Consider the following 12,136-nt stretch of genomic DNA (forward strand, 5'->3'; position numbering starts at 1 on the left):
CCCTTCCCTGGTGTACAGCCATGCATGTGAGTGTGCAAGGACTGAGACACTCACAGATGCCTCTACAAGCCCTTCCTGGTGTACAGCCATGCATGTGACTATACAAGGACTGAGACACCCACAGACGCTGCCACAAGCCCTTCCCTGGTGTACAGCCATGTATGTGACTATACAAGGACTGAGACACCCACAGACACTGCCACAAGCCCTTCCTGGTGTACAGCCATGTATGTGACTATACAAGGACTGAGACACCCACAGAAGATGCCACAAGCCCTTCCCTGGTGTACAGCAATGGATGTGAGTGTGCAAGGACTGAGACACCCACATACGCTGCCACAAGCCCTTCCCTGGTGTACAGCCATGCATGTGAGTGTACAAGGACTGAGACACCCAGAGATGCCTCTGCAAGCCCTTCCTTGGTGTACAGCCATGCATGTCAGTGTGCAAGGACTGAGACACCTATAGATGCCGCCACAAACCCTTCCATGGTGTACAGCCATGCATGTGACTATACAAGGACTGAGACACCCACAGACACTGCCACAAGTCCTGCCCTGGTGTACAGCCATGCATGTGACTATACAAGGACTGAGACACCCACAGACACTGCCACAAGCCCTTCCCTGGTGTACAGCCATGCATGTAAGTGTGCAAGGACTGAGACACCCACAGACGCTGCCACAAGCCCTTCCCTGGTGTATAGCCATGCATGCATTTGACTATACAAGGACTGAGACACCCACAGACGCTGCCACAAGCCCTTCCCTGGTGTACAGCCATGCATGTGAGTGTACAAGGACTGAGACACCCAGAGATGCCTCTGCAAGCCCTTCCTTGGTGTACAGCCATGCATGTCAGTGTGCAAGGACTGAGACACCTATAGATGCCGCCACAAACCCTTCCATGGTGTACAGCCATGCATGTGACTATACAAGGACTGAGACACCCACAGACACTGCCACAAGCCCTGCCCTGGTGTACAGCCATGCATGTGAGTGTGCAAGTACTGAGACACCCACAGATGCTGCCACAAGCCCTTCCCTGGTGTATAGCCATGCATGCATGTGACTATACAAGGACTGAGACACCCACAGACGCTGCCACAAGTCCTTCCCTGGTGTACAGCCATGTATGTGACTATACAAGGACTGAGACACCCACAGACACTGCCACAAGCCCTTCCCTGGTGTACAGCCATGCATGTGAGTGTGCAAGGACTGAGACACCCACAGACACTGCCACAAGCCCTTCCCTGGTGTACAGCCATGCATGTGACTATACAAGGACTGAGACACCCACAGACACTGCCACAAGCCCTTCCCTGGTGTACAGCCATGTATGTGACTATACAAGGACAGAGACACGCACAGACACTGCCACAAGCCCTTCCCTGGTGTACAGCCATGCATGTGAGTGTGCAAGGACTGAGACACCCACAGATGCTGCCACAAGCCCTTCCCTGGTGCACAGCCATACATGTGAGTGTGCAAGGACTGAAGCACCTACAGATGCCGCCACAAACCCTTCCCTGGTGTAAAACCATGCATGTGACTATACAAGTACTGAGACACCCACAGACACTGCCACAATCCCTTCCCTGGTGTACAGCCATGTATGTGACTATACAAGGACTGAGACACCCACAGAAGATGCCACAAGCCCTTACCTGGTGTACAGCCATGTATGTGACTATACAAGGACTGAGACACCCACAGAAGATGCCACAAGTCCTTCCCTGGTGTACAGCCATGTATGTGACTATACAAGGACTGAGACACCCACAGACACTGCCACAAGCCCTTCCCTGGTGTACAGCCATGCATGTGAGTGTGCAAGGACTGAGACACCCACAGACACTGCCACAAGCCCTTCCCTGGTGTACAGCCATGCATGTGACTATACAAGGACTGAGACACCCACAGACACTGCCACAAGCCCTTCCCTGGTGTACAGCCATGTATGTGACTATACAAGGACAGAGACACGCACAGACACTGCCACAAGCCCTTCCCTGGTGTACAGCCATGCATGTGAGTGTGCAAGGACTGAGACACCCACAGACACTGCCACAAGCCCTTCCCTGGTGTACAGCCATGCATGTGAGTGTGCAAGGACTGAGACACCCACAGACGCTGCCACAAGCCCTTCCCTGATGTATAGCCATGCATGCATGTGACTATACAAGGACTGAGACACCCACAGACGCTGCCACAAGTCCTTCCCTGGTGTACAGCCATGCATGTGAGTGTGCAAGGACTGAGACACCCACAGATGCTGCCACAAGCCCTTCCCTGGTGCACAGCCATACATGTGAGTGTGCAAGGACTGAAGCACCTACAGATGCCGCCACAAACCCTTACCTGGTGTAAAACCATGTATGTGACTATACAAGGACTGAGACACCCACAGACACTGCCACAAGCCCTTCCCTGGTGTACAGCCATGTATGTGACTATACAAGGACTGAGACACCCACAGAAGATGCCACAAGCCCTTCCCTGGTGTACAGCCATGCATGTGAGTGTGCAAGGACTGAGACACCCACAGACACTGCCACAAGCCCTTCCTGGTGTACAGCCATGCATGTGACTATACAAGGACTGAGACACCCACAGACGTTGCCACAAGCCCTTCCCTGGTGTACAGCCATGTATGTGACTAAACAAGGACTGAGACACCCACAGACACTGCCACAAGCCCTTCCCTGGTGTACAGCCATGTATGTGAGTGTGCAAGGACTGAGACACCCACAGACACTGCCACAAGCCCTTCCCTGGTGTACAGCCATGCATGTGACTATACAAGGACTGAGACACCTACAGACACTGCCACAAGCCCTTCCCTGGTGTACAGCCATGTATGTGACTATACAAGGACAGAGACACGCACAGACACTGCCACAAGCCCTTCCCTGGTGTACAGCCATGCATGTGAGTGTGCAAGGACTGAGACACCCACAGACGCTGCCACAAGCCCTTCCCTGGTGTATAGACATGCATGCATGTGACTATACAAGGACTGAGACACCCACAGACGCTGCCACAAGTCCTTCCCTGGTGTACAGCCATGCATGTGAGTGTGCAAGGACTGAGACACCCACAGATGCTGCCACAAGCCCTTCCCTGGTGCACAGCCATACATGTGAGTGTGCAAGGACTGAAGCACCTACAGATGCCGCCACAAACCCTTCCCTGGTGTAAAACCATGCATGTGACTATACAAGGACTGAGACACCCACAGACACTGCCACAAGCCCTTCCCTGGTGTACAGCCATGTATGTGACTATACAAGGACTGAGACACCCACAGAAGATGCCACAAGCCCTTACCTGGTGTACAGCCATGTATGTGACTATACAAGGACAGAGACACGCACAGACACTGCCACAAGCCCTTCCCTGGTGTACAGCCATGCATGTGAGTGTGCAAGGACTGAGACACCCACAGACACTGCCACAAGCCCTTCCCTGGTGTACAGCCATGCATGTGAGTGTGCAAGGACTGAGACACCCACAGACGCTGCCACAAGCCCTTCCCTGGTGTATAGCCATGCATGCATGTGACTATACAAGGACTGAGACACCCACAGACGCTGCCACAAGTCCTTCCCTGGTGTACAGCCATGCATGTGAGTGTGCAAGGACTGAGACACCCACAGATGCTGCCACAAGCCCTTCCCTGGTGCACAGCCATACATGTGAGTGTGCAAGGACTGAAGCACCTACAGATGCCGCCACAAACCCTTCCCTGGTGTAAAACCATGCATGTGACTATACAAGGACTGAGACACCCACAGACACTGCCACAAGCCCTTCCCTGGTGTACAGCCATGTATGTGACTATACAAGGACTGAGACACCCACAGAAGATGCCACAAGCCCTTCCTGGTGTACAGCCATGCATGTGACTATACAAGGACTGAGACACCCACAGACGCTGCCACAAGCCCTTCCCTGGTGTACAGCCATGTATGTGACTAAACAGGGACTGAGACACCTACAGATGCCGCCACAAACCCTTCCTTGGTGTACAGCCATGCATGTGACTATACAAGGACTGAGACACCCACAGAAAATGCCACAAGCCCTTCCCTGGTGTACAGCCATGCAAGTGAGTGTGCAAGAACTGAGACACCCACAGGTGCCACAACAAGCCCTTCCCTGTGTCCAGCCCAGCATGTGAGTGTGCAAAGACTGACACGACCACAGTTAGCATCTTTAGATGCTCAAATGGCCTCTAAAGTGAGTGATTATGCATCTGAGTTCATACCCACTTCACTGACGCACCTGCAACAGTAGTTGGACCATCTCCATGATTCCATATAGTCACTTCCCAGTCACCACCCAGGAATGCCCAATACATTTCAGTGACATTTCTGAAACAGTGCATCTCAGCTAAAGCTGCAACTCTGTACGCATGCAGTGTGACTTAGATGCATGCGCAGTGTGACTTAGATGCATGCGCAGTAGAAAAGAGTTGCTCAACTGCATCCAACATTGGCAGTGCATCAGAGTAAGAATCAGACCCTCCATTTGTAGAGTAAATTCATCTTGCCTTAAAGTAGTGTACAGTGAGTGTCTACAAAAATGTAATGAATCAAAAAAATATCACCATAAAATGGATTTGCAGGTGCATAGTGTTGTTACATGGTGCCCCAGAGCAAGTACATAGTATTACTCCCCAATCAGTACTAAAGTGCAGAGGTATAATGCAGAGACACTGGTGTCGGTATAAGGTAGGGACATTGCTGTTGGTATAAAGAACACCTTCAGTAACTGGATGCGCAACGCAGAACTTGTGCTATATAATATATGTGTACAATGATCACTTCTCCTTACAAAGAGAAATCTGTCCAGGGCATATACAGGACTGTGAGTACTGTAAACTGCCCAGCATAGTAGGCACCCCTCTACCTATAAATGAGTAGAACACATCAGAAGTGACCAGCAGCTTCTCCTCTCCCTGTGAGCTGCCCAATCATCTCCCGGACATAAAAAGAAAGTATCTTAACAAAGTTGCAGTCATTTTATTGTAGTCTAAACCCCCAAGCAGGGAGACACTCATTCTCTGGTCCTGATTATACTGGGGGCCCACTGTCATCTGGGACCTCTGAGGAATTTCACTGGCTTCCCTTCTCTTTCAGAATCCAATTCAAACTTCTCACAACAATTTACAAAACACTCACCCACTCCTCTCCCACTTACATCTCTGACCTTATCTCCCTTTACTTTCCCACCCGTCCTCTTCGCTCTGCTAATGCACGCGGACTCTCCTGCCTACTGATTACTTCCTTCCACTCCTATCTCCAAGATTTTTCATGTGCTGCTCCCTTACTCTGGAATTCTCTACCTCTCCCCCTCAGACTCTCCACCTCTCTACAGAACTTCAAACGGGCTCTTAAGACCCACTTCTTTACCAAACCCAGCTAAATCTCATCCTAACCCTCTGTCCGACGCTCAGTCTACCCCATCTGTGTCACCCCTGTCTGTCTGCCCCTCCCCTTTAGAATGTAAGCTCTCACGAGTAGGGCCCTCTTCCCTCATGTGCTTATCCTTTTCTTACTTTAATAATCCTCAATTGCCTAAATCCTGCAGTTTTTGGCCACCTTAATACTTATTTTGGTGTCGTCTACTGATGTAGTTAGTGTCCTATATTGTCTTCAACTGTAAGTTGCTGTTTTCCTGTTTTGATTATGTGCATATGTACTCTGTAATTGGGCACTGCGGAACCCTTGTGGCGCCATATAAATAAACGATAATAATAAGAATCCATACTTCCTACTCTCCTGGAATGCCCGGGGAACTCTCACATTTCTGGGGATTCCCAGGGTCTCCTGGAAGAGTAAGTCACCTTCCTGTATGCTGCTCACTTCCTAGTAATATGGGATGGACGGATGGGGGAATGTGGGCAGGGGGAGGAGTGGTGGCATGATGGTCCAGTCCCATCTTCATGGAGGGGCCTAATAATGAAAAGCACCCAGCCTCGCCTCCCACAGTGAGAAGCTTTATCTACCCCCCAGTAGATCTTCAGAGTTGGCGAGTAAGCTCCAGCCCTGACCCCACAGCTCATCTAGCATTTGGAATACAGGCTCTCCTTACTTCTCCCATACTATACCCCTATCTAAAGATCCAACAATTATATTTTTGTTGTTGTGTAGAATATCATGGCCAAGTGCTGATTGAGGTGAATATGTTGTGCATTATTTATGAACTATAATACAAATGCAGATGTAAACTTCAAATATACAGTACCTGTTGTTATGCAGTCTGAATTAAAGCTTGTTAATTCATTCAGCTTCTTCCATTGATATTCAGAAGGCCCAACACACAGCACATCAGACACCGTGGAGTTTGTCATTTTAAGCCAGGAAAACAGCCACTTGGCTTTACAGTCACACTCAAATCTATTGCCGCGTAAATCTCTATAACACAGAGATAAAAAAAGAATAACCAAATACGCAGAGCACATAAACAAGATATACCATTATTGCTGCTAAGATTTGTCACACTATAAATGAAGCACATTCCAGAGCTTATATTATCAGCTGTATTTAGATCCATTTTGTAGCATTTAAGTAGCATAAGAGTGCTCTCTTTTTCTGACAACAGCTTACAACACATACAACCCAAAAGATATAGTGGGGTGGCAGTATAAATCTACGGTACCTCCCAACTGTCTCCGTTTCAGCAGGACTGCCCTGATTTAAGGCATCAGTCCCACTTACTACTGCTCTTCTGCAGACCACCTGGCTATATCTTCTGGCTGCCCCATGCCATGTGTTCTGCTTGCATAGATCACACAATATGGCTGTAGGTCAGACACCAATAGGGCAGCAACTACCTATGATGTTACTTACAGGTGTCACAACAGGGCCGGATTAAGCCTTGGGGGGGCTCCGGTGAACTGGTGGTTATATTAGATTGTGCTTGTCTCCCAACATGACCCATTCCAGGAGGGACAAAATGGTCTCTGCCTGGACTTTCCTCTTAATATGTGAAGCCCAGGAAACCCAGGTAGATAGTCCTATTGTTTATGGTTCCACCTAATTGAGAAACAACTATTTTACAATATTTTCTTGTAGTGGAACAAAGACAACTTAAACAACCTTAACATACACATAGAAAATAAAATATATAATTTATCTTGTCACATGCAAGAATAGCAGCAGCCTTTGTACTACTAACACATTGGGACAGGACCCCGGAGGACTGTGTGTGTGTGTGTGTGTGTGTGTGTGTGTGTGTGTGTGTCTCTCTTGCTTGCATTGTGGCTATCTGTTTCTGCTGCTGCATAAGAGGGAAAACTAGTGATGTCAGTGTGCTCTGGCCAGGGAGGCCTATGACAAAATGGGGCCCAGGGTACAATATGCCCTTCAACCTCCCCTTAATCTGGTTGTGTGTCACAATGGGGGTAATTCAGACTTGATCGCTGCTGTGCGTGTTTAAACAGCAGGAGATCAGGTCCAAACTGTGCATGCTTATGCACCGCATTGCGCAGGCGCATAGCATGGGTACAAAGCGGATTGCCGCTCAGCGATGGCTTTGTGCAACGGTCCGTTCGCATGGGGGATCGCAAGAAGATTGATAGGAAGAAGGCATTTGTGGGTTTCAACTGACCGTTTTCAGGGAGTGTCTGGTAAAACGCAGGCGTCAGGAGACCGCCGGTCATCATACCGACGCCGGGATCCCGGCAGCATACTGACGCTGGAATCCCGGTGGGGAGGGGCGAGTGCAGCAAGCCCCTTGCGGGCTCGGTGGTGACCTGCGGTTGTCACGGTTTCTATTCCAACTCTATGGATGTCATGGACACCCACGAGTGGAAGTCCCTGTTGGTCGGCATGCCAACTGTCGGATTAGTGAGGGGGCGGGATGTTGCTGGAGGTCATGTGACCATCGGTCTCCCGATCACCGGTCACATGAATACCACCCATAGTATACTGTTCATTTTATGCAGCGTTAACACAGTTTCTCATATTTGAATTTTTTTTATAGAAATCCACAACTTTAAAACTCTTGAAAGAAAAAATACATTGTGAGGCCATAGTTTAATCCAGATAAACTTCATGAACATTATTATCATGAAGGCAGATTGAATTTATTAATTCAATTTATCTTACTCAATACCACACTGTTAGCGCCAGAGGCAGAACTCTGGGAGGCAACGGAGTCAGCTGCCGCCGGGCTCCTGCTTTGAAGAGGGGCACCTCTCCTCCTGTTCCGTGTCTTCAGCGACATTAATCAATTAAGTTAATTGACAGCAGCCGGTATCTCTTCCTCAACCGACTTCCCCACTAGTCACTACACTAGTCACTACACATTACAACTCACACCCTCTTTATTATTGATACACTGGAAGCAGATACCTTACTGATGAAGCTATTTGCTCCTATAAAGGAAACATGAGAATTCTAACCATATGAAGTTATTTCTCTGACAATAACAAGTAACTTCATATAGTTAGAAGTCTCACACTTCCTGTGCAAGAGCAGATATCTCCATCAGTAAGGTGCATGCTTCCAGTGTAATAGGTTGTGTGTTCTAATCCTGGATATGACACTTGCAAATTAATTGTCAGAGAAATAATCAGCACTGTGAGTGACTGAGCAGATCTATGTAGTGTGTGGCTGGACCCCTACATACAGTAGATCTGCCTAGTTGCAACGGTTTTGTAGTAGCGTCACATAGTTAAAATTAGAGATGAGCAGGTTCGGTTTTACTCGGTGTTACTCAGATCTCAAAACGGCCTCTTATTGGCTCACAGAAGAGATAAAGGTTACCAATATTTTTCTGCTGGGATAAACTTACGCCACTGGTTAGCGCTCTCCATTGTATTACTATCCTTATCTACAGACTACTCCTGTGGAAGTTAAAGATTCAAGAAAGGAATAACAGCTTTAGTTTACTATTTTTTTTGTGCTATATATGCTGATTACACATTGTAATTATTATCATCAATTTAATATAATTAATTTCATCTGTATTTTGATGGCAAGAGCACTATATGGGGGTACTCACGGAGCGATCGCTGCTTAAAATCTAAGCAATCTGACTAGATTGCTTAGATTTTAAGCAGCGATCACTCCGTGTGTACCCCCCACAGCGATAGCGAAGCGCAGCCCCGCGCATCGCTATCGCTGGTGCTAGATTGGCCTGCATGCAGGCCAATCTAGCAGGTTGCTCACTTCACCCGCTGGGTGAAATGAGCGCCCCCCGTCTCCCTCCGCACGCTCAGCACAAATCTCTCCCCAAATCGGCTCGTGAATACGGCCCTTAAAAGAAGTAAAGTTAATATAAATATACAGGTATGTGTGCTTCATCAGCTATGATACCTCTGCCGTTACTGTCCCGTGATATCTGGCATCAAGAAGTTAGCAACAAATCGGGATCCCGATCACCGCCTCCTCTAGTATCCATCAAAACAGTCCTCTCTCATGAGGCGGCCATTTTGGGAGGGATGTTTTCACAGTAGTCTATGTGGCCGGCCAGACTGCATAGCAGTGGCGTGCGGTGAGGTCACTGGCTGGGAGGCACTGAGATTTTTTTTATTTATATATATATATATATATATATATATATATAGTTGTGTGGCGTGCGTCACTCCCAACATATTCAATAAGGCTCAAACATCAGCAAAATTGTCATCAGGATAAAGAGTACAAATGAAATAAGCTCACCTTATTGCCCTCACTATGAGGTGAGCTTATTTAATGTGTACTCTTTATCCTGACAAAAAAACTTTTTTTTTTTTTTCATAAAACTGAAACGTGTTGATTTTCTACCTGGCCAGTGTCTGAGCCTTACTGAATATGCTGGGAGTGCCGCACGCCGATCAACTATATTACCATACGGATTCGTAAGGGCACCGGGCGCCATTACTTTCCATACAGAGAGTGCTGGTCCAGTTGCTACAAATATATATATAGCGAGGCTGGGCACTCTGGTGGACTTAGCTGGATAAATAAATCACTTCAGACATCAGGAGAAATTGCAACGTTTTTGGCTTTCAAAGTCCGTCGTCAGGCAGCACTTACAAACGTTTGTAAGTGCTGTCTGACAACAGGCATTAAAAGCCCGAAACGTTGCATTTTCTCCTGATGTCTGAAGTGATTTATTTATCCAGCTAAGTCCACAGAGTGCCCAGCCTTGCGCTGTATATATACCCATTACATTTGTGAGCACCGTGGCAGATGTACAAAGAATAAGAGTACTGGCCAGTCGCTATATATATATATATATATATATATATATATATATATATATATATATTAGATAGAGCAGTTTCTTCGGGCATAATTCCATCAAACGTGAGAGATGCATTAATTCCAGCTTATTCGGATGTTCTATTATTGTATACTACATCGAAAATCCACAACAGGCTGATTAAACCCCCTGGCCGACCCATCATATCAGCCAGGGGGTCATTATTTCAGCCGGTGGCCATCTTCTTGGATGAAATCTTGAAGCCATTTATCCAATGCATGCCAAGATATCTATTTGATACCAGTACTCTTTTAAGACGTATTGAAGGATTGACAACATTGCCAACTGATATATTGCTCTGCACGATTGACCTGCAGAGCCTTTATTTACTTATTCCCCACGAAGTGGGGTGGCGGCTGTGGATAAATTTCTGCATGTTCAATCGGATTATGTAGGGCTGGATATTTCTCTATGTCTGCAATTACTTAAGAATTATTTTATCTACGACGGTAAATATTATTTCGAACGTCGGGGGTGTGCGATGGGGTCCAGTGTGGCCACATCGTACACTAATATCTTTATGTTTGGGGTGGAGGAAGAACTATTTTTTTTAAATATTGAGATAGCCAATAAGATTAAATTCTTTTGCAGGTACATTGATGACCTGTTTGTATCTGGCAGGGCACCAAAGAGTCGTTGATGTCTATCATAGATACCCATAATAGTAGGGAACACCCTATTAAATTGACATATTCAATTAAGTCTACTACAATTCAATTTTTAAATGTTCAACTGTCGCTAGTGAAAGGTAAAATCATTACGTCACTGTTTTCCAAGCCAACCGATAGAAACCAATCTGCTTCATTTCAAAAGTTGTCAACCTCTGCCCCTTAAACGTGGATTGCTTTTTTCACAATTCTTACATGCTAAACGCATAACGTCCGATCCGGAATTAGCAGTCAAACAGATTGAGGTTATGTTCAATTAATTTCTAGATAGAGGATACAGCCCTACTGTGCTACAACAGGCCAAAAGTAAAGTCCTAGCATTAGATCGCCATCAACTCCTTCACTCATATAAAGTAAGATCGGAGAATACCTATATACCATGGGTGCATGGTTTTAATTCTGTTAGTGACTCGATTAAAGGCTCTGTTAAGAAACATTGGCAATTGGTACAATCAGATCCTGATTTAAAACTGGATAATATGAGGCTTATGCCTTGCTATAAACATACCAGGAATTTACGGGATATATTGGTCAAAATTGACATTTATGATCCTGAACAACAATCCCCTTTTTTTGGGAATCAGAAAGGGTTGTTACAAATGTACATGTACTACTTGCCACTATTTAATAGCAGGTGATAAGTTTCAACATCCACATACGGGAAAAACCTATGAAATTAGGTACCGCCTCAGTTGTAGTTCACGCTTTGTTGTTTATCAATTCATATGCCCCTGTGAGCTGTCATACATAGGAAAAATGGAAAGGGCCTTTAAGGAACGTATGACAGCCCACAGGTCTGCTATCAAACCCGCAATAGCCACAGGCAAAAGTGATCAGCCGGTGGCACGTCACTTTTGTACTGCCCGCCACCCCCTTGCCTCCCTGAGATATCGGATAATTGACCAGGTACAGCCGTCTCTCAGAGGAGGCAATAGAGGTTTAAAATTACTATGGATGGAGACACAGTGGATCCAGCGGTTGGATACAGTGTCCCCTCGGGGTTTAAATGAATCTTTAGGTTTAAGCTGTCTTATGCAAGCGAGTAGATAAATATGTAGGTTCTAAGTGAATATTTAGGGTTTAAATTGCCTTATGAGAATGAGCATTAGGCCTTGGAATATCATGTAATTTTACGGTTTAGTATACACTGTGATAGCACTAGAGATATTACAAGGGAGGATGTGTACATTAATAGCCCTGTGATTG

The 12,136-nt window shown here is 46.6% G+C and overlaps 1 protein-coding gene across 3 annotated transcripts in view; it reads right to left on the reverse strand.

Moving 5' to 3' along the window:
• The window catches only part of LGI2 (leucine rich repeat LGI family member 2), a 212,589-nt gene that overhangs the window by 28,458 nt on the left and 171,995 nt on the right, over positions 1 to 12,136 (reverse strand). For all 3 annotated transcript variants that reach the window (XM_063921901.1, XM_063921884.1, XM_063921893.1), the window contains one exon: positions 6,255 to 6,424. In XM_063921901.1, the coding sequence (XP_063777971.1) occupies positions 6,255 to 6,424 (170 nt within the window). The remainder of the gene's footprint in view (positions 1 to 6,254; positions 6,425 to 12,136) is intronic.

The sequence above is a fragment of the Pseudophryne corroboree genome, chromosome 1 (assembly GCF_028390025.1).
Source record: "Pseudophryne corroboree isolate aPseCor3 chromosome 1, aPseCor3.hap2, whole genome shotgun sequence".
Lineage (NCBI taxonomy): Eukaryota > Metazoa > Chordata > Amphibia > Anura > Myobatrachidae > Pseudophryne > Pseudophryne corroboree.